The sequence below is a fragment of the Carcharhinus amblyrhynchos genome, chromosome 3, assembly GCF_965287045.1.
Source record: "Carcharhinus amblyrhynchos chromosome 3, sCarAmb.v2.hapA, whole genome shotgun sequence".
In the NCBI taxonomy this organism is placed as follows: domain Eukaryota; kingdom Metazoa; phylum Chordata; class Chondrichthyes; order Carcharhiniformes; family Carcharhinidae; genus Carcharhinus; species Carcharhinus amblyrhynchos.
The window spans coordinates 81162436-81187220 of record NC_137326.1 but is presented as its reverse complement, the minus strand read 5'-3'; the positions used below and the strand labels follow the sequence as shown (position 1 = coordinate 81187220).

The 24785-nt window shown below is 41.5% G+C and overlaps 1 protein-coding gene across 2 annotated transcripts in view; it reads right to left on the bottom strand.

Moving 5' to 3' along the window:
• uggt1 (UDP-glucose glycoprotein glucosyltransferase 1) overlaps positions 1 to 24785 on the bottom strand; it is a 131962-nt gene that overhangs the window by 10041 nt on the left and 97136 nt on the right. For both annotated transcript variants that reach the window (XM_080185439.1, XM_080185440.1), the window contains 2 exons: positions 23258 to 23418; positions 12769 to 12883 (listed from right to left, as the gene is read on the bottom strand). In XM_080185439.1, the coding sequence (XP_080041565.1) occupies positions 12769 to 12883; positions 23258 to 23418 (276 nt within the window). The remainder of the gene's footprint in view (positions 1 to 12768; positions 12884 to 23257; positions 23419 to 24785) is intronic.

Here is a 24785-nt window from a genome sequence, read left to right as displayed (position 1 = left end):
ATTCATCAGAAATCATGTGATTATACCTTAGTGTCCCAAATTAGGTTCAACATGCTTGTACACAATAATAGAAAAGCAGGTGTAGGTCCTTCAAGCCTACTCTGCCATTCAGTAGGATCATGGCTGATCTATGACAGCCTCAGCTCCTTTTCTGTGCTGTTTCCTCATAACCCTTTATTCCTTGATCTACCAAATATTTATCCACCTCCACTTTGAATACTTATGATCCAGTCTCCATCACCCTTTGCAGCAAAGAATTCCTGAGATTCATCACTCTCTCCTAGAAGAAATTTCTATGCACCTCAGTTTTAAATGACCGGCCCTTTATCTTGTAGCTATGTCCCTTTATTTGAGACTTTCCCACTTGTGAAAACATTTCCAACCTGTCATGCCCTCTCAGAGTCTTATGTTTGACTAATGTCACTCTTCACTCTTCTAAACTCCAAGGAATCCCAGACTATTTAATTTCTTTGATAGGACAATCCTCTCATCCCAGGAATTAGCCTGGTGAATCTCTTTTGGACTGCCTGCAATTTTTTTTTAGGTAAGGGGACCGAGCAGTATTCCAGGTGAAGTCTCACCAATACCCTGTACAATTGCAATAAAACCTCCCTATTTTTCAACTCCAATCCCTTTGCAATAAAGGCAAAATGCTGTTTGCCTTCTTTACTACTTGTTAGATGTGCCTGCTATCTTTTAATGATTCATGCATTAGAACATCTAAATCCCTCTGTACTTCACTCACCTGCAATCTCCATTTGGATAATAATCTGCCTTTTGATTCCTCCTATTGAAATGCATGACCTCACACTTCCTCACATTAAACTCCATGTGACTGGGTTTTCACCCAGTCATCAAATCTATTTATATCCTTTGCAGACCATCATCCCAGTATCTAAGAAAAAACCAAGCAGCATGCCTAACTGACTATCAGCCAGTGACTCTCACATCTATTATTATGAAGTGCTTTGAAAGACTAGTCATGGCACGAATCAATTCCTGCCTCCCAGAATACCTGGATCCACTGCAGTTTGCCTACCACTGCAACAGGTCCACAGCAGACGCCATTTCCCTGGCACTGCACTCAACCCTGGAACACCTAGATACCAAGGACACCTATGCCAGACTCCTATTTATTGACGACAGCTCAGCCTTCAACACTATCATTCCCACGAAACTCATCTTCAAACTCTGTGGCCTGGGCCTCGGCACCTCCCTCTGTGACTGGATCCAGAGCTTCCTAATTCACAGAGCACAATCAGTCAGGATAGGCAACAACACCACCTCCACGATCATCCTCAACACCGGCGTCCCCCAAGGCTGTGTTCTCAGCCCCCTACTATACTTCTTATACACGTATGACTATGCGGCCAAATATCCCTCCAATTCAATTTTCAAGTTTGCTGAAGAGACACCAATGTAGTAGGTCAGATCTTAAACAATGGCGAGACAGAGGACAGGAATGAGATAGAGAATCTGGTGCGGCAACAGTAATCTCTTCCACAATGTCAACAAAACGAGGGAGATCGTCATCAACTTCGGGAAGCGTAAAGGAGAACATGCCCCTGTCTACATCAATGGGGACGAAATAGAAAGGGTCGACTGTTTCAAGTTTTTAGGTGTTCAGATCACCAACAATCTGTCCTGGTCCTTCAATGCCGATATTATAGTTAAGAAATCCACACTCTACTTTCTCAGAAGACGAAGAAAATTTTGCATGTCAGCTACAATTCTCTCCAATGTTTATAGATGCACCATAGAAAGTATTCTTTCTGATTGTATCACAGCTTGGTATGGCTCCTACTCTGCCCAAGACCACAAGGCACTACAAAAGAAAGATTGTGAATGTAGCCCAATCCATCATGCAAATCAGCCTCCCATCTATTGACTCTCTCTACATTTCCTGCTGCCTCGGCAAAGCAGCCAGCATAATTAAGGACCTCACGCACCCTGGACATTATCTCTTCCAACTTCTTTCTTCAGGAAAAATTTACAAAGGTCTGAGGTCATGTACCAACTGACTCAAGAATAGATTCTTTCCTGCTTCTGTCAGACTTTTGAATGGATTTACCTTGCATTAAAGCTGATCTTTCTTTATACCCTAGCTATGACTGTAACACTACATTCTGCACTCTCGTTTCCTTCTCTTTTCATTGTATGTTAATATATGTGACAATCATAAACCAAATCAAAGAATCACAATATCCTCATCACAATATACTCTTCCACCTTATCTTCGTTACATCGACAAATTTGGAAACCTTAATTCGGTTTCCAGGTCATTCATGTAAATAGTGAACAATTGCGGGCTAAGAACTGACTCCTCCTGTACTCCACTAGTTACAGCTTCTCACTCTGAAAAGAACCCATTTATTCCAACTCTCTGTTTTCTGTGACAGCTATGCTAAGACCATTCCTCCAATTCCATGGGCTTTTTCTTTATGCACCAGCCTCTTATGTGGTATCTTGTCAAGTGCTTTTTGGAAATTTAAATACACTACATCTTTGGGTTCCCCTCTATCTACTCTCCCAGTTACATTCTCAAAGAACTCAAGCAAATTTGTCAAATATGATTCACCTTTAATAAAACCATTTTGACTAGGTTTGATTGTATTAAGCTTTCCTAAATGATTAGCTATTTTCTTTTTGGTTTTTGACTCCAGCATTTTGCCAATAATAGATGTTAAACTATCTGGCCAAAAGTTTTCTGACTTCTGTCTCTCTCCCTTTTTGAAGGAGGGCTATTTTCCAACCTTCTGGTGCCCTCCCAGAATTTAGCAAGTTATGAAAAATTTCAACCAATGGGTCCACTATCTCTGCAGCCGCTTTCATTAAGGCCCATCGTGTAATTCATAAGGTGCTGGCAACTTGTCCATCTTTAGTCCCTTGAGTTTATCTCATAGTCTATCCCCTGTGATTGGGATTTTTGTAAGTTTACCCTGTTACTCTGAAATCAGCCCATCTGCTAACTTAGGGGTATTTGCAATGTCTTCCACGATGAAGACTGATGCAAAATATTTATTTGCTCTGTCCGCCATTTCTTTGTTTGATGTTATCAATTCACCAGCCTTGTTCAGTAGAGGTCCTACATTTACCTGAGCTGCCCGTTTCCTCTTTATTTATCCTTTGAAACTCTTACTGCTTATTTTTATGCTGCATGCAAGTTTTCTCTCAAAATTCATTTTCTCTTACGAGTTTTTTAATCCTTTGGTACTGGGTCCTAAAATCTTCCCAATCCTCTGGTCTACCAGTATCCATTGCAACTTTGTATATTCTGCTTTTCAATTTAACATTTTGGTAGGAATAACAGTAAATGTGAAGTCATCCATTTTGGTAGGAATAACAGCAAAATGGATTATTACTTAAATAATAAAAAATTGCAGCATGCTGCTGTGCAGAGAGACCTGGGTGTTCTTGTGCAAGAATCTCAAGGAGTTGGTTTGCAGATGTAGCCGGTAATTAAGAAGGTAAATGGAATTTTGCCCTTCATTGCTAGGGGGGTGGAGTTTAAAAACAGCGAGGTTATTTTGTAGCTGTATAAGGTGCTGGTGAGGCCCTACCTGGAGTACTGTGTACAGCTTTGGTCTCCTTACTTGACAGGGGATATACTGGCACTGGAGGGGTGCAGAGGAGATTCATTAGGTTGATTCCAGAGTTGAGAGAGTTGGCTTATGAGAAGACACTGAGTTGACTGGGGCTATACTCATTGGAATTCAGAAGAATGGGAGATCTTATAGAAACATATAAGGTTATGAAGGGAATAGATAAGATAGAAGCAGTGAACAGTCTCCTCTGCAGCCCCTCCAGTGCCAGTATATCATTTCTCAAGTAAGGAGACCAAAACTGTACACAGTACTCCAGGTGTGGCCTCACCAGCACCTTGTAAAGCTGCAACCTAACCTCACTGTTTTTAAACTCCATTCCTCTAGCAATGAAGGACAAAATTCCATTTGCCTTCTTAATTACCTGCTGCACCTACAAACCAACTCCTTGTGATTCTTTAACAAGGACATCCAGGTCCCCCTGTGCAGAAGCATGCTGCAAATTTTTACCATTCAAATTATAGTCCATTTTGCTGTTATTCCGACCAAAATGGATGATCTTACATTTACCAATATTGTTCTCCAACTGCCAGACCCTTAGACTATCTATATCCCTTTGCAGACTTTCAGCGTCCTCTGCACATTTTGCTCTGCCACTCATCTCAGTGTCATCTACAAATTTTGACAGACTACACTTGGTCCCCAACTCCAAATCATTTATGTAAACTGAAAACAATTGCCCTGTCATGTCCCTGATATTTTCCAATTTATGTTCTGGTTTCTTGAGAGGTCACAGTTTGGGGGTCTATAGGCTACTCGCACCCTTGTTTTCCTTCCCCTGCTAATCATGATTTCAACCCATTACCTGGTAATTAATTCAAACACTGATTGTCAACTCAAGAGAAAGGGTCTTTGTTTTTACTTTAGAAAGTAATCCAGCCTGAAGATACAGGATAGTGAGCACAGGGAGAAAAACCACATGAAATGCAGAGAGAGGGAATATTTGAAATCTCGTAGGGAAACATGACCAAACCATATATTATGAATGAGAGAATTCTATGTCTGATATCTGTGACTGAGAAATTGGACTGGGTAGGAGGACAAGAAGGGAAACTGTCACTCTGCAGTCCAATGATGTTGACAGCCTCTCCTACTGTAGTCGCTGTCTGCAGTTTGTTTCTCCAAACATAGAAAACTACTAAGTGGAACATAGGATAAACAATCAGCCATTCTGTTTTTGGACTAAGTGTTCCAGATTCCCACTGTACTTTGTGGAAAACAATGCCTTTTCATTTCACTCTTAAATAGTCAGGCTCTAATTTACTTATACACCATTCTAGGTGCTTTCACTCGAGGGCAAATACAGAAAAACTATTTCCTATTAAATCCCTGAATTATTTTGAGCACCTCACGGATCATCACCTTTTGAACCTTCTAAATCTGGGAATAAAAACAAAATTTACAAATCCTGTTTGCCTAATTTAACCTTTAGGACCACAATATTCTGGTGAGATTGGGCTTCATTCTACCCCTCCAAGACTAATATATACTTCCTGAGGTTCAGTACACCAGATGGAACTCTGTACAACTGAAGCATAACTTTGTCCCGTTTGTATTCCAAACTGTTGAAAATAAAGGCAAATAGTCTATTGGACTTCTGATTACTTTTTAAAACCACACACAATCTTTCAGTGATTTGTGTTCCTAACCCTTCCCCTTTTGCTTACCCAATTTCTTGCCTTGCCTCATTAATTTTGGATCTAAAGCAGGTGACCTTATACTTCTCCACAACAGACTTTCCGCCACAATTATTCGCACTCATCATGTTTCATAAAAATATACTTTATTCTATATAGCGCGGGAAGACAGCCATTTCAAACTAGACCCAAAGTGTTGTTTTCTCATAACAGCAAAAGTAATTACTAAAAGCCCATCAATAATTCTGGAATCACAAGGAAATGATATAGGAGATACTAAAATAGGCAGGAGTAATAACAAAAAGATTTGTAAATCACCAAATGAGAGTGAATAAATCACAAGTCGCAATGGAACAACCATGCCCAAAGAACATTCGTAAGTTGTTTAATGAGTGGTTTGAAGTCAAGCCTGCATCAATTTTCTCACGTCCCAGATCCATTTTCACACTGACCTTTACAAAATGACAGTAACCAAGTTTTGAGTGAATGCCTCATTTGTGCAACTTGCCTAAGAAGCACTTGAACTGTAAATGAACCTATCATAGCAAACTTAATCAATCTTATAAAAAAAGCAAAATACTGTGGATGCTGGAATCTGAAATAAAAACAGAAAATGCTGGAAAATCCCAGCAGGTCTAGCAGCATTTGTGGAGAGAACAAAGTCAACGTTTGGAGTCAAGATGCCCTTCGTCAGAGCTGTGACAAACGGTCATCTAGACTCAACATGTTGGCTCTATTCTCTCCCTACAGATGCTATCAGACCTGCTGAGATTTTCCAGCAGTTTCTGTTTTTGTTATTAGTCTATCTTCTATCCATTCATGTGGATTCCTAGAACCACCCACCACTAGACAGCAATATTGTTCTCAGCATTAAAACCCATAGCAACTGTAATGAAAATAGAGTTAAACTGATAGTTAATAAAATCTTTATTACATTTTTTCATATTATGTTTGACATTAGTTGATATATCGCAAATTTGAAATGGTCTTCATTTCATTAGACTTTTGAAATTCCTTGAACCTTTGAGGTGAAAGAACATGGGCCTGAATTTGTTGAAAACCCATGCCAAAGGAAAGATGGATCTATGGCAGTGCCATTATTATGGTGCCAGGACACCTGGAAAACATGGTCCGAGTGACTCAATGGGCTGGACATTATGCTCCCCTCGCTGGTGTATTTTCAATGAAAGGGGTGGGGGGGGTGGAGGGCATTTAAAATATAACAAGTGGCTAGCCTACCACCTTCCTACCCACCTCCAAACCAGTCCCCATAAAACAATGGGTTTTATTTTAAATTAAGTTTGTTCACAAGCCAGTTGACCTGAATATTACACTGCCCACGCCATAATACGTATGGACAAACAGGTGAGAGTTATAATTCCATTTGTTAAATGCAGCCATTAAAAAGGTGGGAAGAATGAGGTGTTACTTCTTTTGGGGGTTGCCCTCTGTGCAACAGGGTATCCCTCATAACAGCCTGCCCCTCCCTTTTTTTGTCTCCTGCCTGATTTCCCCACACTCCTCCCTAGGGTACCAAATTTCTTTCTGCCCCAAAAGCCCCAAGCTTATCTTACTCTGGGATACATTGCTCTTCCTCCTAGGACCTACTTGAAGTCCCAGCAGTGTCCACTGCTGAGTTTGGTTGCTGCTGGAATTGCTAGAGTTGCTGGCATCAGTGGAACTTCCTCCCACTGAGGGACAGAAGTCCAATTCTCTGATCGTTTAGGCCACCCAAGCATGCTTTTCCTGGTGACCTATTTTAGGCTGGCTGGATTGAAACCAACTTCTGTAATGAGGGGGTCGATGATGAATATGCCATTTACACCCTCCACCCGCCCTGTAAAATTCAATCCCATCCTTTGCTAGGACCTTTGCATTGTTCAACAGAACCTCACCAAAAAGGTTGGACAGCTAATTATTGTAGTTCTGCAATGGTGAAACAGAGTCTGCTGAATTAACATCACCATGATTTCCAGAGTCACACAGGGCCTATAGAATAGCACTGAAGGGTTCAGAATCAGTGTTCAATTGTTTGTCAAGACCCTGAGGTGTCTGGGGCTAAGATTTCGACTCACTTGTTCCAGAAATTTAATTGAAATCTTAAACCTCAATTAAGTAATCCAAGCGTTTTGAACAGTCAAGCACATTCTAACATTTTTCTCCTCGATGGATTGGAACCGGTAATTTAATATGGCTAGGGACTGTACATCGTTCAAGAGAGATCCCAATGAGTACAATTCCCTTCCTAATGCTGATTTACATGTTTATATTGTTTCATCAAAAACATTATCAAATTAAACCCACCCCAGACACTATGTCCGTACATACTGTGATCCATCCCCATATAATCAGATCATAGCCATTGTTCCTAAACATACTGGGGGCGATTCTCCCAGCAGGGTGGGAGACATTAGCAGCGACTGTTTCACGGGACTCCTGCTGGGCATCACAGCCTCTGTGCGTCTCCCAGCCTAAGATTTTTGGCATCAGCTTTACACCGGAAATTGGCACAGAACTGATTATCATGTGGAGATGTCATGGGAATTGACATTTCTATATGATTAGCAAGCCTGTGACGGTATTCTCCAGGTCCACTCGTATTTCCCCCAAGCCTGCCGGAGTGGTTCCCTCTCTTGGGGTGGGGGAAACTGGTGTGAGGAGGGGGGCAAATGATGGGGGCGGGAGCGGTCATACAGACTGGTCAGGGGGAGGTCTGGTAGGCCAGAAATCAGGAGGTGGGGGGCATTTGGAAGACCAGTGATGGGAGGGTGCAGGGCTGGCCAGCGATATGGGGGGACCACTGCGCATGCGCCAATCTCTGCGCTGTCAGATCGGCACATGCACAGTGGCCCATTCAGTTGCTGGCCTCTCAGGCTGAACAGACATGGCCCCCTGCTTTTCAGAGAGAATCCCGCAACGACAGTCTGTGATGTAGAGTGTCACGGATTTATTCTGGAAATCACGGTAAAAAAAGTGAGAGTTGCTCCCATGCACTGGGGATTCAGTTTTGTTTGGGAGAATCCTGGCCGTTGTCATTAAATAATTTGTATCTGTTGCGTTGGGGCTTCATATCTAACACATGTATCAATCATTGGTCACATCACCCCCGATGCACCATTATGTTCACTGCAATGCGTTTCAATTATTTGTTTGAAAATTAATTGAAATAATTGCCATTGCAGAAAGTTTCACGCAAATATACTTAACTGGCAGTGACATTGAGCAATAATATTGCTTCAGTTGTGTACAGATACATCACCATGAAGACGAACAGATTATCCCACTATGCAAGAAAGAGATTCTAAAGGGGAGATTTAAACTCTTATGAGCTGATAAAAGCTTATTTTTTAAATATTTAAATTTATATTGCTAATGTATTTCTGTATTGTACTGCATCTTTGTAATGATAAATTGATGTAAATAAATCAATTTGAATCTTAATGACAAAAATCTACTTATTTTTGTTTTTAAGAGTGGACAGCAATGTACAAGAAAGCAGTGTGAAATATTACAAATGATTGTTAATTGCATAATCCTTTTTGCAGAAGCAGAGATTTCAGGTCACAGAAGTAGAACTGCATTTTGTTTATAAATATGGACAGAGAGAGAGAGAGACAACAGTGTGTGTGTGTGTCGGCGGGAGGGGGGGGGGGGGGGGGGGTGGAGTTGGGTGTGGGGCAAGTCCAAATTGTAACATCAGCATTCAAAGAACAAAATTCATTATGATTTATACAAGGGAACTACCAAATATTACACCTTTGAAGGGCTGTGCTCTTCTCTAAGAACTCTAGTAAATTATCTGAAAATTTAGACACTTAGCAGCCTTTTCAAGAGGAAAGATTCTAAGAAAACTAAAATATCTAGACTGCTGAAAACGAAACATAATTTAGGTTTATATCTATAGAGTCAGAATATGTGCTTTATTGGTGGTGTTCTATATGCATTTATCTATCATTGTAAAAGGCATTAAACAATGCCTAACATTATTAAAGGTTGCATTATACAAGTGTTACAATGAGTGAGCAAGCATTACTCACTGTAAATTTATAATTAAAATTGGTACAATTTGATTCATATCAGAGCAAAATCCATTTTTCTTATGGCATTTAATTAAAAAAATGTTTTTCCGAGATTATGTTGAGACTGATGGCCTCAGAAAGAACAACATTTCCAATTGCTTCATTATGTCTATGGAAAAAAACAGCAGCCAATGTTAAACTCATTGCCATTCAATGAGCCCAGCTGGAAAATATATATCTGTGTGCATGTGTGTGCACGTGTGGCAGGGGGAATGTGTGTGGATGTAGTGTGTGTCTGTGTCTGTGTGTGTGTATGTTTTTGTGGGTGTGTGTGTATATATATGTGTGGAGGGGGTGGGTATAGTATGAGAGCAGCATCATGCAAGAGTATATGGCATGCAAAGAAGGATATTCTTGGCTCAGACACAAAGAATGGTATCTTGGGTGATGTACTAAAGGCAATATCAAACTAATCCACCAAAAGTCAGAGTCCAAACTCAGTCTGTCACTGGCTCTCTATCTTAGTTTCCAATCACTATCCTGAGCTTAAGTATCCTACAAATTCCCAAACTCTTCTCTAGATGACCCATCTAATCAGTGTTCCTACTGGAGCTAATATCACTTCAAGTAGTACCAACATCAGAGCCATAGGACAAAAGAGAAAACACCTTTCTTAGGGATTGGATGAACATGAGAAGTTTTCCACCAGGAGGAAAATCAGACTGGAAACAAATTGATATGAAGACACGTAATGGGTGTAAGTTTGGAGGTAGCTACCTTTAGGAGGTAAAAATACCATCAAGGTCAGAAGTCTTTTGAGAGGCTGGACAGAGTGAAGGACTATTTGCAACTCCACAGATACCGAAGCAATCTTTGCCCATATGCAGCAAGACCAGGACAACAGTCAGGTTTGGACTGATAAGCAGCAAATCACATTTACGTCACAAAAGTGCCAGGCAATGACCAATTCCAACAAAGGAGAATCTAACGATTTTCCCTTGACATTCAATGACATTACCATTGCAGAATTCCCCATGAGCAACAGACCGAAAGTTACCACTGACCTGAAACTGAACCAGACCAACCACATAAATACAGTGGCTACAAGAGCAGGTCAGATGCTAGGAAAACCAGTGAGTAATTCACCTTCTGATTCCCCAAAGCCTGTACACCACCTGTCCACAAGTCAGGGGTGTGATGGAATATTTTCCACTTACCTGGATGGGTGCAGCTTCAACAACACTCGAAGCTTGACACCATTCAGGTCAAAGCAGTCCGCTTGGTTGGCACCGCATTCACAAAAATCCACTCCCTCCACCACCAATGTTCAGTGGCAGCAGTGTGTACTATCTACTGCAGAAATTCACCAAAGATCTTTAGACTGCACCTTCCAAACCCACAAACATGTCCGTCACAAAGGACGTGGGCAGCAGATAAATGGGAACATCACCATCTGCAAGTTCCCCTCTGAGACACTCACCATTCTGACTTGGAAATAAATCGCTATTCCTTCATAGCTGGGTCAAAAATCAAGGAATTCCCTCCCTAACAGCAATATGGGTTAACCCACAGCACGCAGACTGCAGCGTTTCAGAAAGGCAGCTCACTACCACCTTCTCAAGTGTAAACCGGGATGGGCAATAAATGCTGGCCGGCCAGCAACAGCCAGCAAATCCATGTCCACGAATGAATAAAAAATTCCCCAGTCTCCACTTACCTATATGTGACCAACACTGACCTCCACCTGGTCTCCAGTCAGCTCTTCATGATGTCCCTGCACACTCCCTCAGATCCTGGAGCTGCAAACCATCACCCTACAGTCACCCGTGACCACCTCTCCATCTCCCTTGCCCTGCCTTTGGTAACTCTAGACCCAATGACCATCAGTCCTGACCTAGCGTTGCCATTTCACCATTTGGCATTCCCCAGCACCCTCAAATCACAACCCAGCTGCATCCTTAAACTGCATTGACCCCACCATCTCCCCCCACCACAAAGTTCCCTTTTCAAGATGCTTTTATTGACTGTAATCCACCAGGAAGACCATGTCACCTGCTTCACACCAGCTTTTACCAGATGCGAATCTGAATGCAGATGTTTATTTACTGCTGACCTAATTGCAAAGATAGCATTTAATTTGGCAAACATGGGACTTAATGAACCTGTATGCCAAGCTAATGCATTATAAATAGGTTCCTGCCTTTTGCCATTGGAAATGCAGATCTGCTTCCAATCTGAGGCCAACCTAATTCGCAACTTGAATCCCAATGTGGGGGAAGCTGACATTTTGTCCCCTGTAAAATTTCTCCTGTCCGCCTCATTTCATGCTCCTGGGACCAGTATTAAATTTCACCAAAAATGCCTGACCTGACAGAAGAAAGGTGAAGTATCAAGTTTTTTGTGCCAGTTAAAAAGGTCAACAAAGTGCTCAGCAAGGTACAGGCAGCAAAGATTTCCTAAAAGTAACTTCATTGGCTATCAAACTGGAATAAATGTAACTCGCTTTATGTCACCTGATAGAGTATTGCTTTGATTCAAAGATTAAAAGAACCCGACAATGAGCAAAAAGATTCTGAAGGGCCATCAAAATGAAAAATTAACTCTTTCTCTCTTTACAAATGCTGCTACACCAGCTGAGTATTTCCAGCAATTTCTGTTTTTATTTCATATTTTTAGCATTAGCAATATTTTGTTCTTGAATGAGAAGATATCTTCTAAGAGATCAGATTCAAGTTGAGAAAAAGGTGAAGGAAATACACTGAATTTTGCTTGGAATAAGGGGGATTTAAGTACATTGATTAGTGATCCTAAGGATTACAAAAAAAAGTCTTAGTATTTGTACTGTTCTGAAGTTCAAGAAGCAAAACATTGTATTTGTGAACAAGATGAAAACAAGAGGCACAAGGAAAGGTTTTCACACAAGTTGCCCTGTAGTAGTGCTCTTAAACATATCCAAATGAAAGAACAGCTATGCCTGGATTTTAATATGTTCCAAATACCAATTGTTGGAAATACTTGAACTCCAAAATATTGTATTTTTTTTTATAATCTTGTATGCACTGTTGTATAAATAGATCTATAAATGATAAGGTGATGGCCTAGTGGTATTATTGCTAGACTATTAATCCAGAAACTCAGTTAAAGTTCTGGGGACCTGGGTTTGAATCTCACCACAGCAGATGGTGAAACTTGAATTCAATAAACAAATCCAGAATTAAGCATCTACTGATGATCATGAATTCGTTGTCAATTGTTGTAAAAATCCATCTGGTTTACTGATGCCCTTCAGGGAAGGAAATCTGCCATCTTTACTAGTCTGACCTACTTGTGACTCCAGAGCTGCAGTAATGTGGTTGACTCTCAATTGCCATCCAAGGGCAACTCAGGATGGCAATAAATACTGGCCAGCTAATGACACTCACGTTTTATGAATGAATAAATGGAATGCTGTACAACTGATTCCAGCATTATTATTTGCCACGTCACAATTATAAGAACATATATACAAACCTGGTCAAGATTCGACAGGCTGTTAGGATCCTGACTGAGGCCTTGATATTGTCCTCTGAGTCGATCACCAGCAGCAATCTTTCTGAATTTCTTTAAGTCCACCACATACAAGGCACTAAATGGAGAGAACAATAAAAGGATGTTTATATTAATGTCATGTTAATATCATGGGACATTAACAATGACAACAGCACACAGTACCACTGAGTCTCATCACTGTATTACAATAACAATGCTACAAAGAGACTCAGCAATCCACTCTTTGGCTGCCAAAGGTCTTCATGACTAAAGCTTGCACTTCAATCTTTTTTTAAAAGATTTTCTTCCATCTCCTATTTGAACAAATCATTGATACTGAATAGCAAAACTACTGCTGAAATTCTGAAACTGTGTAATTATTCTTGACCTTTGGAAGCGCACCTAGCTACAGAGCTTTTGGATATCAACTCTCAGCCTATAGAATCATACTTTGCAGAAGAGGTCATTCAGCCCATCAAATCTGTACTGACACAAGAAAAACACCTGAACTCCCACCTAATCCCATCTACCAGCACTTGGCCCATAACCTTAAATGTTAGGACATGCCAAGTGCTCATCCAGATACTTTTTAAAGGATGTGAGGCAATCTGCCTCTATCACCATCCCAGGCAGCGCATTCCAGATTGTCACCACCTTCTGGGTAAAAAGGTTTTTCCTCACATCCCCCCCAAACCTCTTATCCCACACCTTGAACCTATGTTGCCTCGTGATTGATTCTTCAACTAAGGGGAACAACTGCTCCCTATCCATTGTATCCATGCCTCTTAATCTTGTACACCTCAATCAGATCACCTTAGTCTTCTCTGCAGAGGGGAGACTTGATAGAGGTATTCAAGATCCTGATGGATATGGACAGGAGCATAGTTTCAAAATAATTAGCAAAAAGGAGTAAAGTTGATGTGAGGAAACTTTTTTTTTGCCGAGAGGGTGGTTGGAGTCTGGAACGAACTTCCTGACAAGATGGTTGAAGTTTGATTGAGGTATTCTAAAAAGGGAATTGGATTGCTGTCTGAAAAAACGTAATGTGTACAGGGATAAGGAAGGGGAGTGGAACAAGATAAAACATTTTTTCAGAGAGCCAGTGCAGACTTAACGGGGAAGGGGCTTTCCGGCTTTCCTCTGCATTGTAAAATTCTGAGTGAATCTAATGACATCGGCCGGTTAATTAAAAACCATTGTACCTTTAGGTATCTTAATTTTTTGTCTATCATGTAGTTGAAAAGCTGATCATATCACAGTGACAAAAATGGGACACCTAGGATATTAGTGAACAAGGCAAACAACTGTGTTTCTCCTTAACCAGACTAAAGGATTGTGAAATGAACAGTGCAAAGCTTGAGAAGGAAATGGAACCTAGGGCCAACCTAGGATACAATCTAGTGGGTTTGTGGGGTCAGGGGAGCTCATAAAACCCCCTGGTGGTCTGCCTTTCGCCATCTTGCCTGTCTCTAATCTAGCCGCAATGTTAAGTAGGGCAGGTGAGGCTTAAGTACATTATCCATCCTCGCCCTAATGGAGGCTTTTAAGTGGTCAATTGTTAATCTCTTATAGGCCGCTTCCTGCCAGCCTCAACTTTGAGAATGGTAGGAGGAGTTCGCAACTCCTTTTTATACATAAAGCCTTTCTCCCCCTCCCTCTTGGCCTCTCCGACAATACCTCCCTTGGCCCACATCCCCATCCTAATGTGAGATCCTCCCCTGTGCTTTCAGACCCCAAACGCCCATCTGCAATTACCTGGCCCTGGACTTCAGGACTTACAATCTGGGGCCGCTTATTTCCCCAGTCCTGGTCACTAATGCCATTGGTGTTGTTGGGGCCACAGATTGGCCATGGAGAATTAAATGGCTGATGGACCCCCACAGTGATCAATAGGAACGTGTGCCCCAGCGACTCTTTGGGTGGTGGGATGGGAAATGCTGCCCTTAGGTTCAATGCCAAAGGAGTGCCCCAGGGATCGGTGCTGGGGCCTCAGCTATTTACCATTTATATAGATGATCTGGAGGAGGGAACTGAGTGTACGGTGTCAAAATTTGCTGAAGACACCAAGATTGGTGGAATGGCAAATTGCGTGGAGGGTGTGGAGAGTCTGCAGAACGATCTCGATAGGCTGGGCGAATGGGCCAGGAAATGGCAAATGGAATTTAATGTTGGCAAGTGCGAGGTGGTCCACTTTGGTAGGAATAATGGTAGGAAGGACTATTACTTAACGTGGCGAAAAACTGCAGCAGGCGACGGTGCAGAAGGACCTCGGGGTCCTTGTGCATGAGTCACAAAAACCCAGCTTGCAGGTGCAGCAGGTGGTCAGGAAGGCGAATGGGATGCTGGCCTTCATAGCGAGGGGGATTGAATATAAAAGTAGGGAGGTCTTGCTGCAGCTGTACAGGGCACTGGTGAGGCCGCAGCTGGAGTACTGTGTGCAGTTTTGGTCGCCGCACTTACGCAAGGATATTTTGGCCTTGGAGGGAGTGCAGAGGAGGTTTTCTAGGCTGATGCCGGAGTTGAGGGGGTTGAGCTATGAGGAGAGGCTGAATAAATTAGGCTTGTACTCATTAGAGTTTAGAAGAATGAGGGGAGATCTCATTGAGACGCATAAGATGATGAATGGGATGCATAGGATAGAGGCGGAGAGACTCTTCCTGTTCAGAAAGGACAAGGACTAGGGGGCACAGCCTCAAGATAAAGGGGGGACGGTTTAGAACGGAGTTGAGGAGGAACTTCTTCACTCAAAGGGTGGTGAATCTCTGGAATTCTCTGCCCGTTGAAGTGGTGGAGACTGGCTCGCTAAATATTTTTAAGACGCGGGTTGATGGGTTTTTGATAAGCAAGGGGATTAAGGGTTATGGGGAGAGGGCGGGAATGTGGAACTGAGCCACGACAGATCAGCCATGATCTTACTGAATGGCGGGGCAGGCTCGAAGGGCTAGATGGCCTACTCCTGCTCCTATTTTCTTATGTTCTTATGTCAAATTATTTACAGAAAGGGGAAAGAAAGCTGGGTTGAGATAGAAAGAAGGAACTTTTTTTTAAAATAAAATTTCACCATTTTAAAATCTCCAACAATAAAGACCTGAAGGAATGAAACACAATTTTTAGTACCAGAGGAGTTGACTGTCAGTGATTATTACTCAGCATGTTGCAAAAAGGATATTTGGACTAAAATGAACAAGAGTTGACTTTTCTGCAGTGAATTCAATTCGAATACATTGCACAAGTGCAGCAAAATCACACCTTTCAATGCATTTCAATGGCAAGGTAGAAAACGAGGTGTTCCTTTTGGGATGCTAATTACAACTCAGAGAACAACTTTTGGATATTCATGTTTAAACTTGCATCTGCTCTCACCTGAAGTTGCCATGGCATTTGCAAATGAACAACAAATACACTGTTTATATTTGATTAGCTGTTATCAAAATGGCTCAAATTGTTTTAAAGATGGCCATTATCTCTAAAAAAAATGTGCAAAATGTTGATGCATATTTTTCAGAACTGTACTCACTTTTCTCAACATGGACTATTGGGTACTTTCTTTATCAGTATATATTAAGAGTTATAATCCATTTGTAGTATCTTGATCATATGTCTTTTTTTGATTGAAAATGATGACATCTACTTTGTGCCAAAATGGCAAGTTCCAGTAATTGTTAAAAGATAGTTGGTGGTTTTGCTTTTTTGCCAAATTATCACTGATAAACAAAACAAAAACGTAATGAAGAATAGATTGCAAATCAGGGAAAGATGGCATCATATGACTGATGGAGTCTGATTTGCAGAGACGAAGCAGTGCAGTCCATTGACACATGGTGGCAATGTAGTCCTTTGTAAAAAAAAAGTCAAAAAATTAAATCATATTTTATGTTGTGAGTTCAATTTCTGCCTGAGGACTTTGGAAGTAATTGAAACCAACATTTCAATACAATAATGTGAGACCAATGCATGGTCAGAGCTGCTGTCTTTTGAATAAGGTATATTCGAGACATAATCTTCCAGTTCAGGTGGAGGCAAAGGTTATCAAACATAACCAAAATCAATTGATTTGCCCTTTGGTTCTTTTGCTTTTTATGGAACAAAGTCTGTCACATCTACCTGCAAACTAAAACTGACTATATTTCAAGTGTAATTTACTGGTAGTTAAGTGCTTCAATACGTCCTCAGAATTTGAAAAGCATTATGTAATCATCAATGACACACGGATGGGGGAGGCCACTGGTGATAAGAAGTTATATTTTGAAAACATTGTCCGAGTTCAGTTTTGCAGCAAAATAATTTTCAACAGCAAGTGATGACAAAAAGCTTCATTGCATTTAATCCCCAAATCAGAAAGAAGGAGGAATGAATCAGATTAAATGAATCAAATGCATCAATCCCAGACCCTGCTTTCTGTGTCTTTCTTCTAGCAAGAACTTTTCATCTACCCTTTGGACTTGAAACTATGTCAAATAAAAATGTGCACCTTGTACCAAACAGGACAGACGGAATCCAATTATTCAAGAGTAATCATAACACAGCTCAGCTGTGGCAGGGCTTTTAACAGCACCTGCCACAGATTATGGGGGTGATTTGCCCAGCCCGCTGCACTGCTTTAGGTTTAGGCCGCCAGATTTCCAGTGCAGAGCTGTATAAATTTATTTAAATTAGTATTCCAATGTACTTCACATCTAATTAGCAGGTCCAGGACTGAAATCTCGGAGCCCACAAGCCTCCCCACCAGGAATGTTTCACTTCAACAAGGTTTACAACAGTTCCTCCAGCAGCTTACAGTGAACTGGCTACCCAACCCCACTGGAGTGAATTGAGGCCCCCCCCAGAGGATTGGGGTAAGGGAGGGGTGCCCCCAGCACGGTCCAAGGGGCAAAGTGACAATGCCCAGAGGACACTTTGGCACTTCCCAAGGGGGCTAGGACAGAGCAGGGGTGGGGGCCACGGCCTTACTGGGGTGTAATCGGTGCGGGTGAGAGGTTCTGCTGCCACTCAGTGCGGGACTACAGCGTATGCGCCGACTGCACCACTGACAGATCGGCACATGCGCAGAGGCCTACTCAGTGCTATGTTGCCAGCCTCTCCAGCAGGAATAGTCTCCCCTTCCCACGCTTTTTTGCATAAATCAAGCTATGCACTCAGCAATGCACAGAGTGTGGGGGATTCATTTTGAAAGTTCCACTGAAAAAAAGCGGTATTTACTCCAGTTTTTACACAAATTCGACACTTAGAATTGTTTTGGGAGAATCGTCCTCTATACTTAATAAAGCATGTTTACAAATTTGTAGGGGGCAAATTGCAGAAAGAATGAGTTAATGTTATCATGAATGGAACCATGCAATTAGATGAACTGGACAAGTAAATGTGTATCATTAAAATAGTACTTTAGACTATAATGCGCAAGACAAATTCTTAATGTGTTTTGTTTTCATTTACAATGCAGCAGCAACTTGCAGTAATACTGCACCTTTAACAAGATTTTCACAGGAGTATTATCAAAAGTAATTGATATGGAGCAGCACAAAGAAGATATTAGAGTAGATGACCAAAAGCTTGGTCAAAAGGGTAGGGTTTAAGAAGTATTTTAAAAGGAGGAAAGGGAGACAGAGACATATGTATTTAAGACAGGAATTCCAGAGTTTAAGTCCTCAATAGCTGAAAGTCCATCTGTCAACAATTAAAATCAGGGATAAGAACACAAGAATACAAGAAATAGGAGCAGGAGTAGGCCATCTAGCCCTTCGAGCCTGCCCCGCCATTCAGTAAGATCATGGCTGATCTGAAGTCAATCAGTTCAAATTTCCTGCTTTCTCCCCATAACCCTTAATTCCCCTGTCTATCAGAAACCTATCTACTCGTGACTTAAATATATTTAGCGAGGTAGCCTCCATCACTTCAACGGGCAGAGAATTCCAGAGATTCACCACTCTTTGAGTGAAGAAGTTCCTCCTCAACTCTGATCTAAACTGCGCCCCCCCCCCCCCCCCCGCCCCCCGCCCTTATCTTGAGGCTGTGTCCTCTAGTCCTGCTATCCTTTCTAAGCGGGAAGAATCTCTCTACCTCTACCCTATCCATCCCTTTCATTATCTTGTACGTCTCTATAAGATCCCCCCTCATCCTTCTAAACTCCAACGAGTACAGACCCAGTCTATTTAGTCTCTCTTCATAGGCCAACCCCCTCATCTCCGGTATCAGCCTAGTGAACCTCCTCTGTACTCCTTCCAAGGCCAATATATCCTTCTGCAAGTGCGGCGACCAAAACTGCACACAGTACTCCAGTTGCGGCCTCACCAGTGCCCTGTACAGTTGCAGCAAGATCTCCCTGCTCTTATATTCTATCCCCCTCGCTATAAAGCCCAACATTCCCTTCGCCTTCTTGATCACCTGCTGCACCTGCAGACTGGGTTTTTGCGACTCATGCACAAGGACCCCCAAGTCCGTCTGCACCGTAGCATGCTGCAGCTTTTCGCCTTGCTCTAGAAGCTATAACTGAATACATACAAATACCTCAGGAGGGTTGCAGGACAGGAGAAAGTTACAAAATTGGGGAAGGATGCAACCATGGAGGGATTTGAAAACAAAGATGAGAATGCTAAAATTGAGATGTTTGATTAACTAGAAGTCAGTGCAGATCAGTGAGCACAGGAGCGATGGGTGAATGAGACTTGGTGCAAGTAAGGTCACGGGTAGCAGAATTTTGGATGAGCCCAAGTTTACCAAGAATAGAACGTGGGATGCCATACAATGCACGGATACAACGAAGTCGACTGCAAGCTGAGGCAAGATTGGAGTTGGACAGTGTTACAGAGGTGTAAATAAGCAGTTTCAATGATGGTGCAGATAGCAGTCAGAAACTTATCTAAAGGTCATACATGACACCAAGGTTGTGAACAGACTTATCAGAAGGTTAATCAGCAAAGATGTTAAGGATCAAAGCTTTAGGTGACAACCAAAGATTTCAGTCTTTCCAATATTTAGATGGAGATAATTTCTGCTCATCCAGTTGTCTGACAGTTAAGGTACACAGAATGGATCAAAGAAGGTGACGATGTGTTGTCAGCACAAGTGCAGAAAGTGACACTATGTTTTTGGATGACATTGGCGAGGGACAAAATGCAGGCAAGAGATACGTGGCCAAAAATTGACACTTGGGGCACACAAGATGGAATGATGCAAAAGTGGGAAGCGAAACCACTGTAGGTGGTCCATTGGCTATGGCTGGATAAAGGACAAAAGCAAGTGACTGCAATTCCTCCCGTCTAGACAGTGATGGAGCAATTTTGGGAGAGTAATGATAATAGGCAGGTTGAAAAGAAGAAGTAATATCTTTATCAAAGTTATGTTAAGATGTCATTTGTCACATTGTTAAGTCCCACTTGGATACTGTGGCAGCAGCAAAATTCTACCAGAAAGATTCAAACATCAAGTTCTAAGAAAAATGAGCACAGATTTGTGAAGACCTTGGAGAGGAAATGGAAGTTGGAGGTGGAACATAGTTTGTAAGGATGAAGGGGTCACATGTTTTTTGAGGAGAGGGATATTGGCAGATTTGAAGAAGATAGGGACAGTACATGAGGAAAGGGAATGGTCAACACTATCAACTTGGGTGGCAGGCAGAAATGGAAGTTCTGGTCAACAGTTTAGTAGAAGTAGCATCAAGGGAGCAGCATGGGGGTCTTGGGAGAGGCCAAGTTCAGAGAACACATGAGGAAAGATAGGAGAGAAACTGATGATAGGAGAGATGTGAGTTTTGGATTGGGACGAGGGTGGACCTCAGATTGACCCAGTCAACCGGGAAAGGGAATAAAGCCACACATGCAACTCACTGGATAATCTCAGTCTTAGTGGCAAGTTAGTACCCGAGTTCCTTGCACTTCTTGTTGAAGGTGAAGGAGACAGGGACTAAAGGCAAATTGCAGTATAGAACATCTCTGCATTCCAGGATGATCCTTGTATTTCTGTTGATTCTGGAATAATTCATAGTTTTGGCAGACAAAAACAAGACCCAGTAGTGCTTTATGAGATCAGCCAGACCTGGCAGTGAAGGGTTAAACTATTTGTCTGCCATATTCATTCAAGTCCATGTTCCTGGACTTGAGGGAGCAGAGATGGGGCCGCAACAGGGGGATCAGCCAAGGTGAAAGAATAACGGACTGAATGAAGACAAGGACGTCAACATTGGAGGTGGGGGCTGAGCAAATGGGCAGCTGGGATTTTGAAAATGGAACTATAAGTGAATTGGGGGGGGGGGGGGAGGAAAAGCAGCAGCTTTCCCAGGGGCCAACACAGAAGAAAGTGGAGTTAGGAAGGGAAAGATGTATATTAGTGGAGAGTGATACAAAAAAATGGCTGTGTCTATCATTGACATGATTGAAGTAGTGAGGCCACATGAAATGACACAGTCAAGGGGACCTGAGTGTTTACAAGGAGGAAAAGATTAAGCCAGGAAAGGTGGCAGTGAAATCAGAATGGAGACAGAATGATGAATTGAGATTAAAATCAGCAAGAATTGAAAGTCACTCAGTGCAGAAGCTGATAGGGTAAACAGCCAAGATGTCTTGGTAGGAAAACAAAATAGTTCTGGGTAGCTATAGAGATTGAGGATTTTAAATGAGGAATGAGAATAAGGGGCAGAACAAGGTGAGAAGCTCAAAACGAGGAGAAAGAGTGAGAGAAGTAGATTTGATTTGGAGATAAGAGCCACACTGCAACACAACAGTTTTGGTGGGACAAGTGTGGAAGGTAAAACCGCAAAGAAGCTTCATTTAAAAAGTAGGTATCATCAGTCAAGGCCATGATATTGATTAATACTTGACAATGACGGATAGCAAGGGCCTTGTTCACAAGTGAACAAAATTCAGCAAACCTGGAGATGGGTAATGAAAGCTGATATGCTGACAAACTCTACAGGGTCAGCACTGGAATGGGATAGTCGGACAGAGAGGAAATTAGCAAGATTAGACCCCAGTGGATGTGCTGGACAGGCAGGTTAGCATGAGCTTTACTTCACTCAATTATTTAAAGATGCCACAAATTGACATTTTTTTGAAATTAACAGAGAAATTAAGTTCTAAGCTGTGTGGTTGCATTGTATGCAGCAGTCAGGAATGTGCCATGCAGAAAATGAATGTGCCGCTTACAAGCATTATTCCTTTCAAGACGAGTGCAAACATGGCCTCTCGTCAATCTTAAAGGGCTGCACAGTGCACAACTAGCTGCACAACAAACAGATGTTAGGAAAATGGCACAACTTGGACAACGGTTTATGGATTGTTAGGTTCAACTGTGTAGTTGCCCCTTGCCTGAAGTTACAGTGAATGTCATTAGCTTCACTGATAAAGGAATAAAAATGTCAAAGCTAAGGTCTCAGAATAAATTAACTGTACAAAAATATTAACCTAGATTCTCAAGTGTTTCAGATACGCCAAAGGTAAACAAAAAAAAATCAGACAGAACTACCAAGTTGTGTGTACACTTAAAGTGGTGGGCTCTGAGATACGCATTACATCAGAGGTCCAATATACAGAGGTTCAGACCTATCTTGAGTAAAGCTATTTGTTGGGGGAGCTCAGCTGAACACTTCACTTACCTCACAGAGCACTAATTCCCAGTATATCAATGACAATGTGTTTTGAATTGTTTCTAGGATACCAATCTACACTATTGTCCGGAGGGATGACTGAACTGGAGAACTTACATTGTGTTACGGAAGTTGTTGGAACACTAACATTAGATTTTCCCATGTAACAGCAGTCATTTTTCTCAAAACTAATATATTCAATGGAGTCTTTTGAGATGCTATGGCATGATAAAGTGTAAAAAAAATTCTTTTGCTGCAGAAGCAGCACTCACTGCCATGCAGGAATTGAGAAGTCTGGCAAGTGCTAAATGGTTTTGTGAATGCTCTGAAAATTTACATCCATTGAGGCTTCAAAAGGATCTTGATAGAAATAGCAGGTAAGTGTTTTTAGAGCAATGCTAACAGTAACTCTGATCATCAAAAGCACGTTCCAATATATAGGCACAGAAATCTGCCACCCCAAGGTATAGGCATCTGAACAATTGTGTGAGCAACAAGCTAATATTGAAATCTGCACCTTGTGTAGGAAGCAACTCTGGTTGTACTGTATGCATCAAGTCCCACCAGGGACAAGCTCTTTGGTGTTCACGCATACATGAAACACAGGTCCACTTTCAAAACTGGCTTCAAAAATAAAAATCGCAGAATGAGAGTAGTGACAAATCAGAAAGTAAACACATGAGATAAATGAAAAAAAACAAAAAACACTGGGAAATACTCAGCAGGTCAGGCAGCATGTATTTACATCTAATGTCTTTGACACCTCTGAATGTGCCAAAGCAGTTTACAACCAATGAATTAAAAACAGAACAGATGGTACATGAGAGTCAAAAGACTTATAAAAAGGTAGATGTCGAAATCAAATTGCTCAATTATAAACTGTTAGACTTATACCTTATGTGGTACTTCCTTCCCTGTAGGTGATTTGCCCAATAACCTGACTTCCAGAAGCGATATCCATCCATTTCCTTGCGACTTTCGCAGAAAGGAGTATACCCATAGGGAGCTCCTTCAAGGTCCAAATCACGCAGCTCCTTTAAGTCAGTACGTACTATCTGTGAGAAAGAAAAACTATCAGGGAAATGGATTAAGCTTTTCCCCAACTCCTAGGAGGGGCTGCCAACATCTGTTATAACTTTGTGATTCAGTGACGATTGAACTTTGCGACTTTTGCTGAAGCAACTGAATGAGCCTAAAAACATATCTAAATTGAGCTGTTAGCTATAACATAGGAAGGCTAATAAATTGAAGAAATACAGACTTAAGCATAATTACCAGCATGATTTCAACTTTCCATTTTAAGGTTCTAAGAATCACTTGTTGGTTTTTATTAAACAAAAAACTATTATCCTTATCAAGAGGCATCCTCCAAATCAGATTCAACCACTGTATCACTGTCCCATCTAACTCTCCAAGTTAAAATGCATTACCTGCAAAGACAAAAACTACAAGCTGCTTGGCTTGCCTTGATATGGACTCAAATCCAAAACAACTGGATGAAAAATAAGACTAGTTATTAAAGTAATTTGATTATGGAAGCTCTTTAATTGAACTTTACATTCACGCATTTCAAAGAATTGTACACAAAAAGGGATGGAAATCTTATTGACTGCTTGTTTGTCCACAGAACTGGTCTCTATTTTCATCTATTCAAGACAAATTTAAAAAGTCATCTAATAGCTTTGCTGGTTAACTCAAGGTATTGAACTGCTGCACTATACAGATTATAGACCTGCGTTTAGTACCCAGTCTGTTGTGAGTTAGTTAACTTTCGGTGTGACACTGAACTAGTCCCAGCACCTTTGGGTTAAGGAGTATGTCAACTACATCTTCCTCTCTAATTGCAATCCAATAATCTCTGCTGGAGGCCAGTTGGAGTTGACTGTTATGTGCTCTATGGTTAAATACGTCAGTGACTCATATCAAGAATGCAGTGTGGGGACGGTACCAGAGCTTCCATGATTCCTGTGGAATTAGTGAAGAAGATGAGAAAATTGATAGATTGAGGAGGAAAAAGATCTGGCCATTGTTACTGTTCATTCGGTCTCCATCAAATATTTGATATGTATCAAAGGAAAGCACAATCAATTCCAAGTGATAGTCTTGCCTTGGCTTCCATTTCAAAATCTTCACATCTTTTCAAAACCAGTACTGTGACAAGAAGTTGACAATAAGACCTTCAGTGAAATCTCCACCCCATCAACATCTTGTAAAACAAAATCTTTTCTATTCCTTATGCCAATTATTGTCAGTTCTTTCTTACAAGAGAATCTGGGTCATTGCTTCCTTTTTGCAACAGGATACTTAATGTCATATCCAATCCATCGTCCCAATGAATATTTTGGGTCCTGAAGGCAATTGTTTGTTTTGATGCACTATCACTGCTTGAAAGCACATCTATTGGGGTAGTCTGCAGGATTTC